The sequence below is a fragment of the Pyxicephalus adspersus genome, chromosome 3, assembly GCF_032062135.1.
Source record: "Pyxicephalus adspersus chromosome 3, UCB_Pads_2.0, whole genome shotgun sequence".
NCBI classification, from domain to species: domain Eukaryota; kingdom Metazoa; phylum Chordata; class Amphibia; order Anura; family Pyxicephalidae; genus Pyxicephalus; species Pyxicephalus adspersus.
Genome location: NC_092860.1, coordinates 121,764,679 through 121,790,654, shown reverse-complemented (window position 1 = coordinate 121,790,654; position 25,976 = coordinate 121,764,679). Strand labels below are relative to the sequence as shown.

General features: G+C 36.4%; 1 protein-coding gene across 1 annotated transcript in view; it reads right to left on the bottom strand.

Annotated features, from left to right (window-relative positions):
- DLC1 (DLC1 Rho GTPase activating protein) overlaps window positions 1-21,997 on the bottom strand; it is a 176,206-nt gene extending 154,209 nt beyond the window's left edge. The window contains exons 1-2 of the mRNA XM_072406197.1: window positions 20,944-21,997; window positions 3,453-3,608 (exon numbers count right to left, since the gene is read on the bottom strand). Coding sequence (XP_072262298.1) covers window positions 3,453-3,608; window positions 20,944-21,942 — 1,155 coding nt within the window. The 5' untranslated portion in view covers window positions 21,943-21,997. The remainder of the gene's footprint in view (window positions 1-3,452; window positions 3,609-20,943) is intronic.
- Window positions 21,998-25,976: the final 3,979 nt, after the last annotated feature.

Genomic DNA, 25,976 nt, shown 5'->3' with positions numbered 1-25,976 from the left:
CTTTTGAAAAAGTATGTGAAATCTTCTAAACGACTGTCAGGACTTTACACTGTAGGATAGTAAAAATGTAATGCTTCCTCTTCACTGATCCAGCCTCACATATACAGGTTTGAATAATTGCATAGCTGAAGTGTAGTTAAAAACAACTAATCTGTGTGATCTGAAATGTCCTCTTTATAACGCCTTATTTGCAGATTTAAGAAATCACAATTTGCTGTTCAGTAAACAGAGCACTTAATGTTCCTGTAATCTTTTATTAACCTGCAAAGTGTTTACAAGCTGTAGACATCTGTAAGAGATTAGGGATGTGCAATGATGTCATTGGGCAGACATTTATGGCTGTGTGAAAGCTGCGCTTATAGAAAAATAACATGGAAAAGCTTTATGTTAAAAGAACTTTTCTCCATTGCATCAACACTAAGGAATTGAAATAAAATGCACAATAGTGTAGTTATTAGCAAGGCACCAAATGCCATACAAATGCATGTTAGACAAATGCATGTTAAACAGAATTTTGTTTTAATAATGTTGTGAAGGTGCCAGACACAGTTTGCACATTTGGAACACAGGCTGAATGATTTCACTGAATGCAATTCTAACCTCCAAACATTGGTTTCCTTTTGGATGGCTCCATCTGCTGGCTCTGTGCTGCAACTGAAACTGTGTAGCTACTACTTCGGAAAATGAGTTACTGTGTAATCCAATTATTTTAGGCTAGTTGGGTACTGAAGTATGTGTTTACACTTTTAAATACATGTTGTGAATAAAATCAAGGTTAGGTGTTAAATTGATCTAATCAGCCACAGATTGTTGTGTATATATATAATTTTTTTTACAGTAAGATTTTTAACATCTTTCCCCGCCTTCAATTAAGAGTTAGTTGTCCAGAGTAAAGTTGTAATGGTAAGTGTAAGTGCCAAACAAAATTTGATATGAAATACCAATGACTCAAAAAGGGTTTGTTTTAAAAGATAGGATCAGATTTGACTCAACAGATCTGATGAGTCAAGTACCTATAAATATAAAAATAATTGTTAAACCATCTGAAAAATTCATTACATTTAGCCCTGATATACTCTCAGAATAGCACTTTTGGCCCAGTGCCTATGGTGTATACCAATGTTTAAATTGAACAGAAAACCTTTATCAAGGAGGTGCAGATGAACAGTCAAAAAGCTATTTATAGTTCAGGAAATGTTACAATACTTTTTTTATACTGTTTGTTGATATGAAAAGTTGAAAAGTTGCTCTTTATAAAAAGCAAACCACCTGCTGCCTCTAATACCCCTGTTTACAGTAGTTTTTACAAAAAAGATTCTTGACACTAAGGATGACTTTGAACAAAATGTCATAACTGTTGGGGCAGGGGTGCGGAGCCCTGCCTTTCAAAGTAAACTCTACCGTGCACAGGAGTTATTAAGTCAAAGTTTTTGTTGTTGGTAGATCATTTTGACTTGGTCATTTTAAAAGTAGCTCGCAAACCAAAAAAGTGTGGGCACCCCACTGTTTTACATTTTGCTATTTTGCATATGTGAGATGTATTACATACACTTTCCTGTTTGATGTATCAACATGCATTATATGGCGTACTGGTGGCAATTGTATTGTAAGAAAATGGAAGATTTTTAATAAAACTTTAAAAAGAAACACATGGAAGGGTATATTTTAAGCCTTGAGATAGTGTGCTCTTCAGGGCAGGGTCCTCTCCTCGTCCTGTGTCACTGTATTCGTCTGTCATTTGCAACCCCTTTTTAATGTACAGAGCTGCGTAATATGTTGGCGCTATATAAATACTATTATTATTAATACGAATAATCTGTGAGATCACATGACTGCCTGAACTATGCCTTTATTCTGTGTGCTACACTATAAGACTGGATTGGCTTTTGCATACTCCTATCACTTATGGACATAAGATGTCCTTGGATACAGTAAAATTATTGCAAGTTGTGGGTTCTAAAACATACTGCACCTCAGCACACAATATTTATTTGTAAGGCAAATGTACGGTGCTGCGTAATTTGTTGTCAGTATATAAATCCTGTTTATTAATAATAATAATAATAATAATAATATTAATAATAATACTCAGTATATGCTTGCTGTTGTTTTAATAAGTAACTGACTGTACTGTTTTGCTGGGATCCGCTGAACAGTCAGCTAAGGAAGACAGAAAGTAGATAGGACCAGGAGGAGTGGAGATTTCGTATAATGTCCATCAGATTTGGGTTTATATCTTTGGTAGCCAATATGCTGCACAATGGCCACATGGGGCCCTATGGTACTTTCTGTATGACTCTTTGCAGACCCCAGGATTAGGAGTGGAAGAACAGATTTGCCCAGTTGCTGCAATGGTGGTTATCTTTAGAAGTCTCTGTCCCCAGTTCCACAATTGTTTTCACCTTACTATCACCTTCAATACACAAAAGCAAAAGGCTTTGGCTAGAGTTTAACTTTAATTTGTATAATATTACATTCATACTGTACAATATTACTGTTGCAAAGCATTCTGAAAATGTGCCAAAGCTGTATTCTGGATAATGATTATTTATACAAAGCACTCTTGCTACCTTACAAATGTTTGACCCAAATATCATCTTTACTTAGCATGATAAAGTGAGCGGGAATTTGGATTTAAACACATGGGAAAGAGTAGAAATGGCAGGGCAATTATCTAAATGATGCTGTATCATAAGACTTGTCAGCATCTGCCAAAACAGAGATGTTTAATGAGAGGTAAATCTCTAGTCTTTTAATCTGCTATGGGAAACAAGGATTTTGAGTTTGACTCTAAAATATGGCCGGTATTAGGCCACATTCATGGAGAGGCTCCAAAAGGATCAGTGATAGTGCAAGATAATTGGCACACAGCAGTCAACTAGATACACAATTAGTTTAATATGCTGCAAGATTTAGCTGTATAAAAGTACCTTGGAATTTTTTTTTTAAAGGGCATCAGGAAAAACTATTTTTCATCCAGTTTTAAAGAATAAAGTTCCTAATCCATAGATGCAAGTACAATAAATGCCATTTGATGTGCTTTTTTGGAATCTGTCATGCATCATCGGCAAAGTGAAGGACACAGAGCAGATACAGAACATACAGGTACTGAATAGATTTTGTTTTCAAAGAATTCAGGAATGTCTCAAGAGCACCGTGTGTCCTTGGGTAGGCAAAGGTAAGTTTGAGCTGTCCTTGTAAAATATTTCCTTGTAGGGTCAGAAATGCTTTTCTTGTATTCTGTGTTAAACAAAATTGGCTACATATGCCCAGCTGGTTTAGTTTAGCCTTCCTGTGGCCCAAAACTTTTGGAGTTTGCACTAGGTTGAACTTAATAAATGCATGTTTTTGAAACCTAGTTAAATTATTTTGTTCTAGTGAAAAAAAAAAACATCATCTAAAACATTTTGATCATTACCCTCTCATTTAGGTGACACAGTGTAGAAACTTACTTGTGCAGCTTGGAGGTGTCGTTGATTGAATATTTGTTTGCAAGTTGGAGATGGAGAACAGAGAGCATTATCTATATCTTTATCCAGCTGATCCAGTTTCATTATTAGCAGCACCATAGAGTCTAGTCTTGACTGATCTTTTCCTTGTCTAAATTTCTAGAAAGGAATTAAATATTTACATCAGAAAAGTACTCAGACCATAAAATATTAACAGATTTCAGCTCATTGTGATCATATCATTCCTACTGATTGCATCAGGCCATTTTTAGACTTTGTGGAGTGTTTTTTAATATGCCACAGTGGTTGCTCATACATAAAATACAGAAGAAAATGATGAAAAATACTCCATAGCACATACGGTAATATATGAATTGATATTTTTAAAATGCACAGGGAATATTATAATTGACACTCTTGTTGCTTGCTTTTTAATTGTCACTCTTGCTTTTTAAACTACCTTTATATTGATTACAACTTGTGTTTTCATAACCTAAAATGTTCTGGCTTTTTCTCTGTAATAGAACCTAGATTCACTAAAAAAAAACATTTTGTCGTCTGAATTTGGGAGTTTCTAGTTTAATTTTAGTTCTCATTCTGTGCATGCTATATATGTAGTCATCTGTGTACTTACCCATATACCATAAGGTACAAAGGCAATGTGACCAAGAGAACATATAACATATTTACTTTGGCTCATTATTCATGGGGTTTCAAATACTGGATATATTACAATGAACCATGTTTAGTCCAATCATTTCAATTTGGATTTATGTTGTATGCATTATTCCCACTCTATACACGAGATTTACATTATACCTTACGATTTGAATAAAAGAATATTTATTTCATATTGCCTTTTTGTCTTTCAGACTACACTAAAAAGCTGAAAGCCAGGAACAAATGGAAACATACCCATCTCTATGATAGACTAGTTTATAAGGCATATGGAAGGCAAAGAGTGATCAAACCAAAGCCATTGCCAGACATTTTCATGGTCTTTTCCATTGACTGCCAGATTAAATAACTCAATATGACCAAGCATCCCATGATACAGGTAACGATAGTTGGTGGAGGGATGTATTAGTTAACCTAATATCCACTGACCACAGATTGGGAAAAGTACTCAGGGTTATAAACATTTAGATGAGCAATACTAATTTTCACAGTTTTGCTTAAACTTTTACCATGCACAAAAGGTAAAGCAACCCTAGTATAATATATGACCCCCCTTTAAAATAAGGTGTTCAAATCTTATCTTCACAGTGAATGGAAAGTGTAAGTCTTGCGCCCCTGCAATGCTATGGGCTCCAAAACTTCCCAGTGTATTGGATAAAGTCATCTGCTGAACACTACAAATTCATCCTCTGGAAGCTTTACCACAAATGTGCCCTGTAGCATAGAGACCAGCAAGAGAATTCATGCAGTGAGCTGTGATTGAACACAGTTTTGTTGCAATTGATGTTGTTGCTAGAGGACTAGAGAAGTCCCTTGCAGTGACTCCACCCAACCGCATGGCAAAACAGTGGTCAAATGAGGCTAAAAACTGCTCCAGGGAGCAAATAGGGGCACCCAGGATCTTCAAACTATGTGGTTTTAAAACTGCACATCTGAACCTGGCCTTAAGCTACGTACACTTGTCCAACAGTTCTCGCCCGATAATCAGCTAGAATCTGGCGATATTGGGCGAGAATCTGGGGTGTGTACAGCGCCAGTCATCCATCGTCCGAACGACCGCTCTGGCGGATCCACGGACGATGGACGACTAACGATCCCTCTCCATAGAGCAGAACGTTGCTGTATGTACAGAGCTCGTTCATGCATTGTGGAGTCCTAGTCGTTGGACGTGTGTATGCGGCTTAACTGTTGTGATCATAATTACTTTATAGTAGCAACAGCTGTCGAGGTCAATGAGGCATTGCTTTTAAGTTCTTCTACTGCATGATGGGATTGTGTTAAAAAATCCATAGGTTGGGCATATATGTATCTTTAATAGCATTTAAAACAGTGATATACTATAAAAAAAACTAGTTTTTAAATCTTTTACCTGGCCCTGCTAATCTTGTTGATAGACAGAACTGGGCTAAGGAAAAAAGTAGAGGTTTTTCTGGATCTTTGAAAGAAATGGGTTTTCAGACCCAATAAAACATGTTTTCTTTTTGATGAACCATTACCCGTTTTCCCGTCTAAATCATTTATATAACAATCCCTGGTATCTAATAAGAATTTTAAGTGCTAAGTCTTATCAGACCACTTACACTGTACAAATGTCAGCATAAAGGGGAAATGAAGAATATGTTTTCTCTGAGCCAATAGTAATGAAAATGTTTTGCTATGCAATAATGTGCAAAGCAGAGCATCGCAGCTGTGTAAGCTGTCAGTTAACACTGCATTCCATCCTGCTCATGAAAGGTGTATATGTTAGGTTCAATAGCAGTATGTAATGGTAAAACACTGGGTAGCAGTCATTTTATCCTGAACTCATGGTAAGACATTGGGATGCAATGTCTCCCTGATGTATTCCAACTTTTTTTTCTATCCCGACTAAGGAGTTTTTGCACCAAGGTAATCTAAAAATGTCCTAGGGGCATAGTGTCCAGCAGATTTCAACTTGTGGCACTTGGTCCTAGGTTGGAATCCTGGCCAGTCAACAAGGAGTTTGTATGTTCTTTCCATGTTTGTATGGGCTACCTTCTGGCACAAAGGTTTTTTCCAAAAATATGCAGTTAGGTTAATTGGCTCCCCCCATATTGACCTCGGTGCGGGTTAAAAATTAGCAGTGCAATGCTGGTTGTGATGTGATTGCACGACATTAGTAATAAAAAGTCCCCCTCTAGTAGTCCTTGTTTAATACCAGCTCTAACTATAATGGCAGGAAATATATACATATGTATATACACACACACACACACACACACACACACACACATATATACACTTATCTGGGAAAAGAATACACAGTAAATTATACATATATATGCTATTAGTTTGTACAGAAAAATCAGCTTTAATGTGAACATGTGCCTAGACTAGAAAGTAATAAAGAAACTTTAGGTTGGGTATGCAAATTGTGATCACATAGCGGTGTTGTACTGTGCCCTGCCAGGGGTGAGGACGAATGGGCTGCCTACCACAAGCCAGCACACAAATATCAAGTTTACATGGGGGGAACTCAAACCACAGTACTTGTTCCCCTGCTTTCTATAAAGAGCAGAAATTTTGCAAAGTGTCAACCTGAAATTTACCAAACAACAGGTTCTGTAAACCAGATTCCTGACTTCAGCGTAAGACAATACATTTGCATAGGGATGGTTTGCAACACAAGTTCCTTGAATGGCCAGCCATTTCTATTAACTCAAACGGTTCCAACTGCAGTGAGCTGTGATTGAACACAGTTTTGTTGCAATTGATGTTGTTGCTAGAGGACTAGAGAAGTCCCTTGCAGTGACTCCACCCAACCGCATGGCAAAACAGTGGTCAAATGAGGCTAAAAACTGCTCCAGGGAGCAAATAGGGGCACCCAGGATCTTCAAACTATGTGGTTTTAAAACTGCACATCTGAACCTGGCCTTAAGCTACGTACACTTGTCCAACAGTTCTCGCCCGATAATCAGCTAGAATCTGGCGATATCGGGCGAGAATCTGGGGCGTGTACAGCGCCAGTCATCCATCGTCCGAACGACCGCTCTGGCGGATCCACGGACGATGGACGACTAACGATCCCTCTCCATAGAACAGAACGGTGCTGTATGTACAGAGCTCGTTCATGCATTGTGCAGTCCTAGTCCTAGTCGTGTGTATGCGGCTTAACTGTTGTGATCATAATTACTTTATAGTAGCAACAGCTGTAGAGGTCAATGAGGCATTGCTTTCAAGTTCTTCTACTGCATGATGGGATTTTGTTAAAAAATCCATAGGTTGGGCATATATGTATCTTTAATAGCATTTAAAACAGTGATATACTATAAAAAAAATAGTTTTTAAATCTTTTACCTGGCCCTGCTAATCTTTGTTGATAGACAGAACTGGGCTAAGGAAAAAAGTAGAGGTTTTTCTGGATCTTTGAATAAAAAATGGGTTCTCAGACCCAATAAAACATGTTTTCTTTTTGGTGAACCATTACCCGTTTTCCCGTCTAAATCATTTATTTAACAATCCCTGGTATCTAATAAGAATTTTAAGTGCTAAGTCTTATCAGACCACTTACACTGTACAAATGTCAGTATAAAGGGGAAATGAAGAATATGTTTTCTCTGAGCCAATAGTAATGAAAATGTTTTGCTATGCAATAATGTGCTAAGCAGAGCAACGGAGCTGTGTAAACTGTCAGTTAACACTTTGAATTCCGTCCTGCTCATGAAAGGTGTATATGTTAGGTTCAATAGCAATATGTAATGATAAAACACTGGGTAGCAGTCATTTTATCCTGAACTCATGGTAAGACATTGGGATGCAATGTCTCCCTGATGTATTCTAACTTTTTTTTCTATCCCGACTAAGGAGTTTTTGCACCAAGGTAATCTAAAAATGTCCTGGGGGCATAGTGTCCAGCAGACTTCAACCTGTGGCACTTGGTCCTAGGTTGGAATCCTGGCCAGTCAACAAGGAGTTTTTATGTTCTTTCCATGTTTGTATGGGTTACCTTCTGGCACAAAGGTTTTTTCCAAAAATATGCAGTTAGGTTAATTGGCTCCCCCCATATTGACCTTGGTGCGGGTTAAAAATTAGCAGTGCAATTCTGGTTGTGATGTGATTGCATGACATTAGTAATAAAAAGTCCCCCTCTAGTAGTCCTTGTTTAATACCAGCTCTAACTATAATGGCAGGAAATATATGCATATGTATATATACACACACACACACACACACATATATACACTTATCTGGGAAAAGAATACACAGTAAATTATACATATATATGCTATTAGTTTGTACAGAAAAATCGGAAGATGTAAAAAAAAAAAAAAATCAAGTAAAGCAGGCCCCACAGATTTTCCCATGGGCACTGGACACCTGCAAGGAATCAAAACATGAGATAATTTCAAAAACCATCTGAAGTCATTATCTCTTCCCGTGGAGTGAGCCAAGTTCTAGCTTTGATTCACACACTCCTCTTCCAGCAAATATTCATGTGACCAACAATTGCTCTCATGCAAACACGGGATATCTGAAATATATAATTCTACTCTACAATGTTTGGTGTGATAGATTAATAAAAACAAGGAGAGACTCATACATCATAATTCACCATTATGGGAAACTTTTACCTTTTCTATGTTACAGTTATTTATCTAATCATCTTGTACACCATTCTAAATTACTATAAACATGTCTACATTACTCAGCTTTTAATAAGCTTTGTCTATTTTATCTAACTGTGTAATATACAGTTCTACCATCATTAGGCCATAGGCATGTGACTTCTTTATGTATCGCTCATTTTGATTTGGCCTCCCATTTTTTGGATCTCTGTAAAAAAGTTCAGTAACTCATTCCTAAAGCGTACCTAAACTCAACATTTTTACTTTACATAGAAGGATAGAAAACCCTTTATTTTAATTAAAAAATGTTTAAAAAAAAAAAAAAAGACTGCAACACCTCCCCTTTCTACAATGGGGATCAAGACAGAATGGGAGTGCAAAGCCTCCCAGGATACCTACGTCACACATCCTGGGAGGCTCTTGGCTGCTCCTCCAGATCTCGAGCATGCGCAAAAGAAGACCTTTCATCGATGGAAAAAAAAATTGCCAATCTCACTCATGCACAGTGAGACGCAGTGTGTAGTTAGACAACGCAAATGAAGAAACATCCCGATGGATTGAAGGATCTGCGGGATTAAAGGTAAGTATGTTTTTTAATTTGGATTTAGTTCTACTTTACATTATTATCACAATGCCATTTGAACTTTTCTCTATTTTTGTCTTGTTTTTACCTTTATTGTATGATATCACATGCTCATTAATATTAATGTTGGTACAAGGGATCCTAAAGGCAGATCCTAAGGGTACCTTGACGTCCGCTCAGTGACTTGCCATGCAGTGTTGATTTTTATAGGACCAGCATCTGCACTTTGACAGATAGCGGCAGTGACTGGTACTGTACCACTCACTGCCACCCCAATTCATTTTTATGGGATTGTCATAGGAAAAAGCTACATATAGCATGTCCCACAAGGCAGCTGTTCACGGGCATGAGGAAGCGGATACCACTCATAACAGTCTTTTTCACTCACTGTTATCATTACCACTAAAAAACCTTATTTACAGGAAGGTTTAGAACCCACAAAGAAGTTCTAAATACCCCAGAACAAAGTTAATGGGTTGTACTTGACGTCTTTATATGCTAAATCAAGCGGTCTTTGCATTTTCCTTGCTTTGCATGGAGTGGAAGGCAGCCCATCTACACAGGTTCCAAAAAAAAGTCAGGAATTATTAGAAAACTAGAGATTTAGTGATTTGTTGAACTTCTTTCAACATTGTAATGTGAAGCTGAATCAGCATAACACCCAGGCAACTTGCATTATCAAAACAAAAGGTCAGAAAAGGCAGCCTTTATGTTTGTTTCATGACAGGTATACAAACTATAGGCATGTTAAAGTATTGGGGTGTGTGGCATGCAGTCCAGAATAGGTTGTCAACAAACCTTAATGCACACAAACAAGGTCATATTTTGCTTTTTTGCAATGCAATGCAATATATCATATAGTGTACATGTGTGGAGTTGCAATTAAGAATGTTTTGCAAGCTGTTAGTAGGGAAAGAGGATTAGATAAAAAAATAAAAATGATAAAAAAATTAAGAAGAGGACAAAACAGATAGGAAAAGACAGTGCCCTATGATTTGTACCATTTTAAACAGTAAGTAATATGATGAAATTACATTTTTTTGCAGTATATTTTGTGACTTAGCTGGGGGAATTAAGTGGTTGGGAAGGGTTGATAGAACTGACCATATTTGTTTCCTTTTCTATGTATTTGTTTCAAATGTTCTACTTAAGACCTGCATGTAAATGTAAAAAAAGATTAAAAAAAAAAAGAATTGCAATGTACATATCCACATATTCTTTGTGGTGTTATGGTGTGACTTAGTTGAATGTGGAGATCAGGACAGAAATTAAACCTCTGCAGTGCTGCAGTGCTACTTTTAAACAGCCATTTGTGTGGTTTATAAGAAAACTATTTTAGAATCTAGTTTAGTTCTCTAGTTTTGCACAATCTCTCATTGTGACAAAATTGATCATTCCAACTCCCGGTAGTTTTGTTAACCTTATTATTATTTAATCACATTTGCCAATAAGGAGCTTGTTATTTTAAAGTATTTAGTAAGAAAGTATTAAAAAGTAATTTGACCCCTCAAAAGGGTAATCCTTGTTTCTCAAACATTTCACTCATCCTCTGCCTAATTACCTCCCACAGGAATCCTAACCAATTTTAATGAAAGAAAACAAACAGAAAATATTTTTATTTACTTATCGCTAAACTGTGAATCATTTGACTTGGAATGCACTTAGGGTTACTAGCCAGTGAATTATCTTTTTGTACTTTTATATGTAGCCAAGTCATTTTTTATATCATTATCAAACTAAGCTCACCTAACTGAACTATCTGCTATAATGATTTTATTGAAGTTTTCTATGAGCATTTTATTGGTTCTTACAATAAAATACCTAAAAGGAAGCATATTAGCCTATATGAAAAAAATGCATCAAAACAATCAGTTGTAATACACCATCACTTACTAGTTTTTCGTTGTACTATATTAAATGTTGGCTGCAGTTGATGAAATGTTGTTTGCTATGCTATGACTCCCCTTTAGATATGTTTGGTTTTATCAACAGGAACCAGCACGGACTGTCTGAAGGAGGCATGTACCACCAACAACCAGAGAATATTAGCAATTTATTCCGATGATGAAAAACCTTGTAAAGAGAACTTAATTCTATTTTACCACTAAATTATACCCTAAATATGATTTAAAAGATGAAGGCAAATATAAATTCTGACTCACTAAAATTAGCTTTGTATAGGCACTCTGGCTTTCTTTTCTTTTATCCCTTTTTTAGTGTGCAGACCTCATGTAGCCTCCACGCAAATTTGAAAATTACTTTGGAACAGAGTTAGGTGCTATGGTAATGTAATTCTGAAATAAACTCATAACACCTAACCTCTCTCAACCAGAGCTGCATCTACTTCCAGGTGACCTAGGCAATCACTTATTGCCCGATGTGTGTCCAGAGGCCTAGTTTTACCTTTCCTCTTCTACCTCCACCCCATTCCCCATGACTTTCACATAGTACTGTTACTACCACTGTCCACTAGCTATGGTATAAACTTTCAATGGCTGCCCAGTACAACACATACGTGGATGTTAGGAGAATTAATTGATTCGTCCAGACATCAGATAAGACTAAGTAGATTTAATGTTTACTACCAAAATTAGGACACATAGTTGCCTGATTCGCCTCCAACCAGATGCAATCATTGCTTGATATGAAATTCAAGTCCCTTGAGTATTAGAAAACCTACATGCTGCATGGGAAATGATGTGGCTTTTTCTATAGTATGTGGCTAGGTTATGTCAGCATCTATACATGTAAGAGTGGCTGCTCCTACTCAACATGATAGCTGTTGCTAAATATACCAGAAAAAAGTAATATGACTTAATTTGTACAGTACATATATGTGTATAGCTGGTTTAGCCTTACTTGCTCATTTGGTTGATGTTTATACCAATTTCAAGATTTTCTCCCCTTTACCCCGTTTATCCCAGCTTCACAATCCTTTCCTCCTCCTTTACCTATCACCTCCTATACAGTATATCTCTCCCACATAAAACAAAGCAAAAAAAGACTACAATGTCTGTAGCAATTATTTATTTAAACACCATCACACTATAAACAATTATAACAAATAACTTTAATACCCAAAATTACATAACACTCACATTTTAACAAACCCAGTTCAAATAACATATCACAATACCTGCATTACTTTAAGAAACACATTTTGGCTGCAGGTCCTGGAAGACATTACCATTAAACTATATAAATTCATACCCACCATCAACAACAACTAATCTGACCTCTAGCTTCCCAGCACCATCTTGGAGGCCAAATCTATTGTTTGCTGCCCACCACCTTCCTTCTTACCATCCCAAGGATGGATTCTCCACACTATGCTTCATACTCCCAAGACCCCAGCCAATGCTCAACACACCCCTTCCAGAACTCCAAAAGAAGAAGAGGGTGGGTGGGAGGTCAACTTGTCTACTCACAGCGAACTGTCTTATAGAACCTTTATTCTCCTACTACTGATAGTTTCATATATGTCCCCACCGCTCTACCCAACCCCATAACCCTTCCTACTTTTATCTCCTCCTACCCTGTCAAGACTAACTTTCTCTTTAAATGCCCCTGATCCGCTGACAATACAGCTCTTCTTGGAATAACAGGAAGCTGATTGATTCAGTTTATATTATCTGACAATTTTCATTGTAGTTAGCCATTTTAACTATATTTCCTGATCAGCAGTATTGGTAGTAATTTGTTTCAGAATGTAAATGTGAAATAAAACAGGAACAAACTTTGAATCACATGGCGAGTATGGTAAATCAAGGTAACGCTTTGGTAACTTCCAATACTACTTAAGCAGAGCATGCAATAGGAGGTAACTGTATGTGCTATAAAAGACTGCAGAGCAACTGGCAGCCCTGAAATTTATTACAGGTTGTATTTAATCAAGTACCACCATGGTCAGAAAATAAAACTTGTTTTATATTGTTGCTACCAAAAAAGGCCAGGACAGTACCATCACTGCTATTGTCCTCACTTCCTATAATTCCTTGTGTTTACTGATATTTTTAGTGTGCTCAGTAAAATATTACAAATGAGTTTCACAGCTGTATCTTTATTCCCTTAGTTGCTGATGTTGTCTATGTGTTTATATCAACATCTGTGTGTTCCATTATTCTCCAAACAGGGTGTATAGTACACAAACTTTCTGGCTCTCCAAACCCCAAATGCAAAGATATTTTTCATTCCTGTGCTTATATTGCTATCCTTATGTGTTATTTACACTTGATGAAAATATAATTCACAAAAAATAATATGCACTTTTTTCATTTGTTCTTTTATTTCCTAGAGGCAGCAGAGAATATCAGCATTTTTAAGAGTGTTTCTAGTACAGGTCCTTGTAACATGCAGACCAAATACAAGCTCGATACTCTATGTAGAACTTCATTTAAAACTAAACTTTAAAAATGTAATTTTAAATGCAAGTAGTATAAATCCATAAAATATTACTTTTTTTTGTAATCCACTGTAGAGTGGCAATGAGACAAGGAAAGGAAGTGCCAGTACTTGGGCCAGTTAAGTGTCTTACATACACACGACAAGAAAAATGCTGATAGGAGGACAGAGAAGACATAAAGTTGTCATTACTAGTTGTCAATGTTCAATATCAACTATTAAGAAGAAAACCAGCTAAATCTATTAATTCATTTACCTGCAAAAAGTTTCCATTTCTGTTGTGTGATATTACACAGGTGGGTATATCGTTCTTACAAAACTGTGAAGCTAATCAACCAAAATAAAACTGTTGTGGATTTTTGGTTTTCTTATCATTGCTGGAAACACATACAAAGGCACTGAAAATAACTTTATTGGTCGGTCTTACCTAATGTTTTGATTGTGCCATGTTGGAAGAGCTAAGGTTAAACATGGGGCAGTGTTACAGGAAATCTAGTCATATGTGTTTAGGGTATCCATAGAAAATACAACAACACACACATGTGCAAAGTAGAGATGCATACTCACAATGGTTGTGTGTGTAAATGATACAATGACATGCAGAAACTTGGCAAGTTGCAGATAAATGAAAGAAATGTTGGCAGACTACCTAATAGAACCATTATTTCCAAGAAATGTTTAATGCAGCAGAGATGTGTTTACCACCTGCAAAGACTTAACTATTTTTCAACTCTGTGTATACTTACTTATCCTCCTACATGTTTTTATTTGATATCATAGTAAACATAGAAATTTTTAACGATGTATGACAGCCTGTTCTTGTTGTTCAAAGTTTAACTTTTGATCTATAGTGCTTTGGCAAACATGCACGGGGATTTCATGATAATTTTTTTAAGATAATCAACAGAAAATAACATCCTTGTTATATTTACTATCAATGGGCTGACCTAAAATGAGTTACAGTGCACCACATGAGAATACTCCCAACCCCAAAACAAAGAACTATATTTTATAGCCACACAGCTGCATGAAGAAACAGACCAGCAATATTATTTACTCCTCCTAAGATGAAATATATTAGGCATAAACAATAAAAGATATGAAAAGGTACACACCATCTGTCCAAAAAAAAAGTTCATATTAGCAGCTTTCAGCTTTTACAATATGCCAATTTTAGGATCAAATTAAATTAGATACATTTGTTTAATTATGAGGAGAAACAAGAATCTCTATGTAAAGGCCAACAAATAAACATATCTTATATACTTGAGTATAAACCTAGACTTATTGACATGAAAATCAGTCATAAAACAATCTCAGTTTATACTTGGGCGTCCAAAACGCTCTGCTGGAACCTTGATTTGCTGTCGGGCAGGAAATCACTCCTATTGACAAATGCTTTTGGTGCTGGCTAATTTTTTTATAAAAATTTGCTTCTACATAATGATTTATGATCCATTCCAGGTTTGCTGGATCACCCAGCTTCACTGATGGGCAATCAACTTCATGACCACCACAGAGTATGTGGCTTAACTTTTAACTTAATGTTACTTTCTAGTTGTTCATTAGCAGCTGTTAACACAGAATGTTATTTGAGAAGCTTTTTCAAGAAACTTTGCTCAACTCTTCTTTTAATAGATGGACATATCCAAATCTATCACCAGAGGGACTGCATCAGATTGTAAGCATCCCTTAGGATCAACTTTGCTCCATTAAAATCTCAATACTTCAATGCTGCTATGACTTGAGCTATTAAGAGGTTAATAACAATACCCAACACAGTTTCAAGATATGCCAAAGCCCTATGTAAATCATTATTATTAAACTATTATTATTAAACAGGATTTATATAGCGCCAACATATTACGCAGCGCTGTACATTAAACAGAGATTGCAAATGACAGACTAATACAGACAGTGATACAGGAGGAGAGGACCCTGTCCCGAAGAGCTTACAATCTAGTAGGTGGGGGAATTTCACACACAAAAGGATGGGAGATATGTAGTGTGGGAAGTAGTGATGGTTTCAAATGACAGAAGAAGCCGGGTAGGCAATTTTGAAAAAATAGGTTTTGAGCGCTCTTTTAAATGAGCAGAAAGTAGGAGCAAGCCGTAAAGGACGAGGAAGACCATTCCAGAGAGTTGGAGCAGCTCTAGAGAAGTCTTGTATCCGTGCGTGTGATGAGGTTATGAGTGAGGAAGTCAAGCATGTTGTTTAAAAAATTGTTTGGTTAATAAAATGAGCTGCTATGGCCAATTTAACCCAACACAAACAGTGTGGTCTATTATTGGGTATGTTGGGTTGGATTGGGGGTGGGGCAGCTCATGACTTCATCGGCTTTGCCCTAGTCATGTAAACAACCTCAGGAATCTTTTCCCTTCCCCAATCACAAATTACATTTTCCTCACTCCTCTCTTCCACCCTCCACTAAAAAATGCTGCAGAATATAGCATAATATACTCACCTAAATCTACCAGTCTGGTCTATTGCCAGTGCTGCTTCTGTGTATTGGGGGACTGCTGTTCCAGCGCTGCAGAATGCCCACAAAAAAATTTACATTAGGAAGGTGATTTAGGAGATTACTGTGAAGAGTACTCATCTTTTTGTATTTGAATCTTTTTTTTAATAATGTAAATTTTTCAACATTACATACATCATAGAAATGTAACAAGTGTAATGTATTATGTTTACCATTTGCGGTCAGACGGTGGCGGGCTCTAAGTAGGATCACCAGCTTTCTGGAAGATCAATTACCAGTAAGGTGATAAGAAAGCACATGTGAAATAACTCATGCTTCTCCTCACTGCTAAAAATTACATTGGCATTGTTTAATCTTAGCTTGAAAATCTTATTCTGAAGAACAATAAATTCTACCAGGATTTGTAAGACACTAAACAAGTTTCAAGCCTTTTAAAACATGGCCTGTAAATGCTGAGTACAGATCTAATGCACATAGATCTGTAGCTTTACAGAAGATTTCAGCAGGCTTCAACAGGCATTAGCAAGGTTCTGCTCTGCTGCACAAAAGCAAGCATAAATTAAAAAAAAATACTCGCTTACGAAGAATGCAATATTAGGACACACATGCATACATAAATACCAGTGCAAACATAGCCAATGGTGGGCCCCTGTGCAGGGCTGACTTGGGGCCTCCTAACTGACCTTGGTACCCTATGAAGCCCTTGTGCTATGGAACACTTTGCATCCCCCTCAGTCTGCCCCTTTATAAGACCTTTTTCACATTACTAGGTAATGTGACGTGCTTGAATTGCAAGAATTTTATAGGCATTATTTTAGTACAAAAATTATTAGATACAATTTATTATTCACAGCATACTTGCATATCTTTTATCTTCAACTGTTTGCTAATCAATAAAGTGTTTATTCAATAAAATGTTACATTTTAAATGTCTTTATGAATGTTGAAAATGTTGTGTTTTTGAGCACTATAAAGTTTTCTGATATTTTTGAATACAATTTCATCATTTTTTTTAAACACTTTAACACAACATCATAAGAATATATCATAATATATATCATAAGAAATCATAAGTCATCAGTACTGTCCTTAAACTTGATTGATAATTTGAAAACTATCAGTACTCAAGGAGACATTATCTATATATTTTGGACATGTCAAACATACATCCATCTTTGTGCACTGTAAAAATGAACAAATCAGCAGAACCATTGAATTTTTCATACTTACAATTAATTACAATTAATCTCTTCTCATAACATATAAACGGTCTATGTTTTGTTACCTAATCAATATAAGTATAAAAAGAACCATTGTACCTCACCATCCAACTGCTTAAAAGATAAATAAAATATCATCTTGGAAGACCTCACCAGCCAGCTAAAATGAACCAAAGCTTTGGACATTGAGGTCTATAAACATAAAACTACTAATCAATCTTTATCATTTCAGAAAAATAGAGAGGGACTTTATGAGTTGCCTCGCAATCAGCCCGCTAACGTATGGCGACACATGTTGAAAGTGTAAAAATAATAGTCCAGAAATAGATATGGCCAAATATGCCTAGGTTCGGTTTGTGAATGATTTGGCAACTGTTTTTTAAACTTTGCCAAACCCATTGTTCGTGTTAAACTCCAATAAAGACTAGGGTAGGTGAATCTTCCATTTGACAAATCAGAATATTAACATACAGCATATGTATTTCTATTTTTATAAAGTGCAAGTTGTCAAAAGTGACAAGTTGTGATGCCATCATTAATGCTTCAGCAGTTTAAGCAGTCAGGAGGATACATTTTGTCTCTTCAGCTTTAACGGTTTTAAAATGTTATTTTATATATATCTACATAGGGAAAACTATTCATCCAGCCTATGAACAAGCCATATTATAACACATGATTTGTATTAAGAGAAATTCCCACAATAGTTGCTATTGAGCTGACAACACTTACGTGATTTATTAATAAATAACTTATGACTGCCAAAATATGAAAATGCATTCCAACATCCATCATAAAATACTGGACCTCAGTCCTAAGGATGTAAACAGATTTTATCAAATGATATAAATGATTTAGGAGAACAAAATACTTTAAATATGTAAAAATTAACACACAGAGCTTGTTTACATGGGTTTCAGTATACATGTAGTACAAGCTGTGAGGACAGTTTTAGACTTTGAAAAGCATTTGCAAAGCTTTCAGCTAGCTTCAGGCAGCTTTATTGAAGCCTAAAAACTTAAAACACAGTTCTGGATTTTGGTGCTTTTTTACAATTTTAAAATTAATATAAATGCATCAATAGCATATCAATGTGCATCTCATAGTGTTTTAAAGAGCCCTGCAGTGCACTGCATGTCAACTCACGTGAAAGTAAAAAAAAGCTGATGATGATGGTGTACAAAGTCAGATCCATAGATTTGTAGTTAGCAAACCTCAATCTCCCTCCTGATTGGCTAACTCTGACTTTGCATGGGGGAGCCTCAGACCTCAAATGCAAATGGATCACTGTTTCCACAGAGAGAAGGGTTCCCACTTTGCAGTATGTTGGAAGGACATAGGATTTGACCAATTAAAAAAAAAAAAAGAAAAGAGGCACTGAAAACTTAGCCTTTGTCCTGTTACTTACTTTGGCAACAGAATCTTGGCATCCTGCAAGCTCTCTAATATAAACACACATAACAAATACTAAACTTTTGGAAATGGTTAGAAGATGTTGGAAACCAACTAAAATCAGACTAGAGTCCCTATAGTGGTCTGTTAGGATCACTAATTAAAAATGAATTTTTCACAGTACGAGCACCAAAAAGGCAAAAAGTAACCTATTCACATAAACGTTCAAAAAGATCAATAACAAATATGTATATTTTGGGCGGTACAGTTGGAACTCTAGCATTTGCAGTGATAGTTCACAATTTCGAATTGCCAGCACACTCTCTGCACGGAGTTTCTTCTCCCCGTGTTTGTGTGGCTTTTCTCCAGGTACTCTGGTTTCCTCCCACATCCCATAGACATGCAGTTAGGGTAATTGGCTTCCTTTCAAAATTGGCCTGAGATTGGTAATAGTATATGACTATGGTAGGGACATTGGACTGTAAGCACCTTTGAGGGACTATGGACTTTGTAAAACACTGCGTAACATGTAAGTGATATATAAATACTAGTTGATAAGAGGTCTTTCCTTTTTTTGTGTGGCCATGTGCTTGCATGGCTTCATTGTCCATCCCTCTTCCTCAGTGCCTTTCTCCAATGCCTGAAAGCAAGAAGCCAAATGGCACCATATACAGAAGAATGTTCTCCAAATGTGTACTCTACATTCCAGAAAGTTGGAGCAGGGATGAGTACAGTAAGAGGGGGGGATTGGTTTTAATGCTTACTATGGGACTATAGGCCTGCTCCAATCAGAAGGATCAGGTATGACCATGCACGCACTGATCTGTTACAATGGATGATGTAATCATATTTCAACAGGATGTTGGGGAACTGGTAATATCACCAGGTTTTCTTGTTAGAAGCAGCAACATGTAAAAGACAGTAAAAAAAAATGCATAACTATGATATCACCATATTAACCTATCATACATTGTTACATAAGGGTATATTTTTTTTAATATATAGAAAGTTGTTCAGTGTGAGATCGAGAGAAAATAAGTAGCCTTTTCTTTGAAAGTTAAGGTAAGTGGTATTTTTTTTTAAATGAAAGTTCTGCTTCAAAGTTTACCAACACTCTAAAGCTCCTTTACTGTTTTTAATGAATGCTTTATTGTCTATTCTTCAGGAACAGGAGCTTGACCCCCTAAACCTTTTCCTCCCAATAACCTCCCTGAATACATTGTGGTAAATTTATAAAGCAGAGAACTTGACATTCAGCAACATTCTCTGGTAAAGAATCTTCCAGTTCCATGTATTTTAAATAGTAATGATTTGGCTGCATATCTACGTATTGCTGCAGAATTTTGCTGAATATCAGATTCACTGGTTTATATATAGAGCTCAATGTGTTGTTTGGAACAGATATGACTAGTAGTAGGTTTGGATATCCTTTTATTTGGTAGGTTTGTGTTTGGAAGAAATAGTGTTACATTTTCCCTTAATTTTTTCCCCCAATTTAAATTGAATGTTTGACTTGTGGTATGATTTGGTTTACTGTCCCTGAAATTATGAGGTTTGCACAGCTTTGAAACATAGCACAAGTCTGTCTAGCAGTGCAGAAGACACAATTTGTATCTGCTGCAGTTAAGTAACACAGGCCATGTCTCTTCCCCAGCATTTGAAAGGACAGTAAAGAACAAGCAGCAGACTGATGAGGAGATCCCGCTGTCATTTTCTCTCTCTCCTATCAGCAGGTTCCTTCTGACTTCATGGGCACTGAACTACAATAGATTGTCCTTCTGTGCTGTTTCTTTTCCCAAACTAATCTCTGCTGCAGAAAACTGCAACTTGCTAATACCAAGTTAAATTTAGGCAATTTACTTGAAAATCTGAGCTACATGTTTCATGAAAATTTCTCAGGTTTGCCCATTACCCCCTTTATAGACTTACTCTCAATTCAACTAGTGAGGTCACCTATCAAAATTATGACGTTTGTCAAATTGCCTGCATCTTAGCTTAAGCGTTAATGCAATAGAAACAACATTAGTTTCGAGGCTCCGGAAACATAAAAGAGAGGTTAAAAATATTAACATTTTTGCACATTTTAGGATTTCAGTAGCAACATGAATGAATGTCTCAAGTAATTTGATGACAAAGAAAAGTAAAAAGTAGATTTCTTACCTTTTTTCTACGTAGTCTAACTTGCCCATAAATATCTCCATAAGCAGACATGTTATCCTTAAGTTGTAAACACTGGATATTATCTTTTGAACTTGCTCCTTGCAAGTCTTCATGTGAAACATGTAACTCATCAGTTGTAGTATTACCATAAAGCTGAGCATTATCTCCTTCTTGGCAGAGAGAAAGTGACCCACTGCAAATTTCAGATCTTGTTTTGGTTTCCAATTTAGAGGAAACACAAGTAAATGAACTATTGGATGGGTCATCTGACTCTTCCTCACAGATGTTTTGTCCCTTACCATCTATTGATACATCAGATTTTCTTCGCTGTTGTGCAACTCGAGCAGAACGTAGCAGCTGTTCTCTACCAGGCATATCTATTTCTTCCAAATCTCCATCATCACATGGTATTTCTTTTGCTGAAACATTTATAGACATTTCCTTTAAATCATTTACTCCAATTTCATCCATATGATTCTCTTCTGAAGGCTTGTCCTCTCCTGCAGCACCAACCATATCATTGGATCTACACTGATCATGACAATCCTCAGTAGTATTGATCTCTGATAGGGTCCTGTCCAGTGGGTTGTCTGACATTTGACATATGTCATCCTTTAAGTTATGTTCTCCATCATTAACTGTCAAGCAAGACACTGCTTCTTTGCTGGTGTTGGGAGATGCACATTGATCTTCCATATCTAGGTTATCATTTTCATCAAGTTCTTTGGAGATTTGGGCTCCAAGAAGGCCACCACACTGCAGTAAATCTCCATTGTCTGATAAAGAAAGCCTGTCTTCTTGCTCCTTGGAAATTCCATGTTCTTCCATAGCTGATTTTAAAGGATCATTTTTAAATCCATTGCAGCATAGTGTATCACAGCCAAAACTAGTAGAGGAAAGCCCCGTCCATTGGGTTACATGGTCTTCCCAGCTTCTCTGAATAACTACAGACATATCACAAAACAAAGCACCAGATAAACTGTGCAGACAGCAAAACATGTGACTGGAATATAGGAAAGCCGTGAAGAACCAAGGAATTGACCGGGTAAAGTATCATCTGCAAAACAAGAAATTAAATTAATTATGGTTGAAATGTTGACAAACTATAAACCAGCAATACAGAAACCTTTGTTAGAATGAAAAGAGTCTGTTCATGTGGAGCCACATATAATACTGTGTGCCAACTTTTTCACAATATCACTCATTTTATTTTAGTCATAGGATAACTTATTTTATGCATTTAAATTCTTTAAAGCCTTATGACTCATGTACAAATAATTTAGTTATCACCAGCTTGCAAGCCACAAAACAAACTCAGTTAAGGTTCCATTTATGTCTTACATAAATTTACTTTATATTTCATTTAAAACATTAGAGCGGAGCTCCAGGTTCAAGAAAACATGGGCAATGCATGGTCAGTGAAAAACTGAAAATGTGAAAATAGGGAATTAAACTTAATCATGAGTAAAATTTGATTGAATCCAGTATGACGAATGTGTTAGTTTTAAGTAAAGCTGGGTTAATCGTGGGTGAAAATATTTATACACAGATTCCATGGACAAGTATTGTTTCAGCGTTCAGCTCCTTTCAGTTACACCTTCAAAATCAAAAAGTACATCAAACTACTGCTCAACATTACAAAGTTATTTGTTCTGGGTCATTTTAGTTCACTGAAATAGAGAGATTGCCCATCCAGCCACAGTATCACATGTCTAAGGGGGAAAAAGCAGCAAATGTGAATTGTCTGCAAGCTGTTTTTGTGTAAACCTAAGCTTTCTATCTAAAAGAAACAGTGCTAAAAGTCATAGGCTATTTACACTGAAAACTGGACTGGATGAAGTTTAGAATGTAATATAAACCTAATTGCAGGCAGGATGATTTGAAATAATTGATTGTAGTATTCAGAAGGGGCCATCTATTTTTCTTACTGCCATTGAAGTTGAACTAACTGATAAATATCAACTGTTAAAGTGGAACTAAATAAAAAAAAAAAAAAAACATACTCACCTTTACTTCTGCAGATCCCTTGATCCCTCCTGAGCTGTTCTTGTTTGGGTCCTGTGCCATCCTGTAATCTGCCTTGGTTCTAGTGTGAAGGAAGCACAGGGCGCTGCCATCTTCATCGGTCTTCTCTCTTCATCCATCTACGTTACCTGATCTTACACTGGTGGCTCTGCTCGCCAATTCAGTTTTTAAAAAGTGTTGTCTACCCTTTTATGTAAAGTAAAAATTTGCATGATAGGTCTGCTTTAAGCCTGGTGGGGTGATGATTTGGGCTTGGATTGCAGCCATAGGACCTGGGCACCTTTTAATTATTAAGTCAACTACAAACTCCTGTGCACGATAGTGTTCTAAAATCAAATGTGAGGCCATCTTTGCGACAACTAAAGTTTTGGCGAAATTGGATCATGCCAACTGATCCCAAGTACATTAGCAAATTTACAACGAAATGGCTTAAAAAAGAAGAGACAAGGTGTTGAAATGACTTAATTCAGATAAAGTAAAATGCAATTTTGAATTAGAGCAATGTTATAAAGAAGGGTGGGTCGAAAAGTCTTCCCCACAGTGTGAGGGACTGAAAAAATTCATACAGACAATACTTCAAGTTATTGCTGCTAAAGGCGGCGCTACAGACTAATAAATCCTGGGATGTACCTAATTGTTCACACACAGTTTCTCCATTTTGTCTTTATTTTTGTTAAATAAATTATGACATGTTGAAATCTGTTGTATCTAGCAGCTAAATGCCCATATTATCTATGCTGTTCTAACAATGGTCTGGTTCTGACAGTTTATAGTTGTCATATACCTGCTACACTTCTCATTCAGTAAAATACAAAGGTACAGATTTACTACCCATAATCCCTGCCTTGCTACTCTTCTCTTTATTATCAAACCCTGTCATCATACACATCCAAAGAAAATCTCAATGAGCATATGTTCAGCATTATTATGTTGGAAGCAAGCTGCTGTTAGATCATGTGCCACAGAAACAAGAACAAACTGTATAGTAGCATAAACAGAACTGGGCCACCATACTGCCATCACATGTTTGGCTTACCATTTATTGCACTGAATTAAAATGTAAATGTGCCGTGAAGTAAAACAATTTTCTGGTAAAGGAGACTTAAAGGAGTTAAAGGAGACTTTCACAAGCATAGGACAGTCATTTGTAAATTTTTCTGAAGGCTAAATAACAAACACATTTTGACATTTATTAAACAAATATAAGCTGGAATAAAATTTACCTTTCAACACAAACTTAAGTATGCAACTGTGCATTAGATGATACGGACTGTGCACAATAAAATAACTAGAAGTAAAAGTGCTGTTAAGTATGCGTTAACATTCACCTCTGAAGCTATAGGTATTTTGGAAAAATCATTTTTATTATAATATTTGTTTTCCTCTTATTTACTATTGCAACCGAATCTTGGCAGCCTGCCAGCTCTTTAATGCAATCATACAGTACAAGACATTTAGGACTTGTGATTGATTGAAGCATTCTATTACAGGCTGCAATATTCTACTTCAAGTCCAATATTTCCTGCACAGGACTGTTGCTACATGTCCTCAGTCTATTGTTCAACATAATTTAACTCAGGTTACTCTGGCCCCACCTTGGCCTTTAAATAGAAGCAGCACAGAGATGAGCTTATCTCTCTGTCACTCATTTTTCTCTTCCTATCAATAAACTTCCTGTCAAATTAACTTTTTGGTTTTCTGATTTGCTTCATTCTCTCACACCACAACTTTGCAAAAAAGAAACTGATTAGACAATTTAACTGCTTGCTTACATTTATTGATGTATTCATATTTATCATACAATTATTTGCTCCATTGTTCTTAATCATTTAATTTCAAAACAGCTTTCAAAGGACCCCTTTTATGTATACACTGGTACTCTTGCCTCTTGAAACTTACGTGGGATACTGTAAAGCCTGGGAAGCAATGCTCCAAGGTGGCTGTTATGGCAAGCAGGTAGATCTGCCTTCCAAAACTGGCCAAGACAGAAATCCTAAATAAGAGCATCAGTCAAAGAGTGTATCATCTTGTGGGGCATAGAGGGTGTCAAGAATGGGACAGAAGGGTTGTTGGGAGTATAGCCAGGGAAAGCAGAACTATGCATACATATTGGAGTTGAGGTAAAACATGTTATCAGAATACACAGCTAGGTGATAGAATGTGGATACTGAGTAAGTACAATAGCCTAAAAAAGGTAAATCTGAGAAACAGTAAAGTTATGTGGCTAGTAAACTCTTTAACATTTTACTTGATAGTGTAATGATTTACCCATAAATAGAAACCTGACCCATCTGGAAATGTACTCATCACTGAGTTTAGAAAAAGGGGAATACTAGTTAGGGTGTTTGAAAGGAGAATGCGAGAGATGGAGGAGTTTTAAAAATACCAGGGCAAAACCTGGACACAGCTTTCCAGGAAAGATACTAGTTACATGGAATTAGATAGAACCTGGTAGGACAATGCTCTGTCAACTAAAGGCCTGTTTCTTTTTAATCCATGAACATCAGTTCTTTCGGTCATGGAGGCCTCTCATTGTGTATTGCTGCTTAAAAAAACACAAAGACCTAAATGTCACTGGGTCTAAAATAAGTGATATGTATTAAAAACAGGAATAACTTAATAGTTTCTTCACCATGATAGGGGTGATTGGTCAGCGTGTAAAGGAGGAACCAATGACGGCAAAGTATGAGCAGAATAAACATCAGGTTTAATATTATTCAGCTTTTGAGCCCAAAATAGTTCATCCCGACCAGACCATAGTCTGTTAGATTTTGTCTTCTAGCATACTCCAAACAAAGCATTATTTTATATACTTCTGCTTCAATTAGCAGATAGTCCTTTCTATCTTTGGAAAAATAAACTATATTTTATTTGGAAGAAAGTTCTGGAGCCATTATTTGGGTTTTTTTGCATGCAGAAAAAGTTGGATTGATAACAAATGTTAGAGGTTCACAAAATCTTTATTTATGCAGTACGCAAGAAGAAATAATGAAGGGATTCTGTTGATG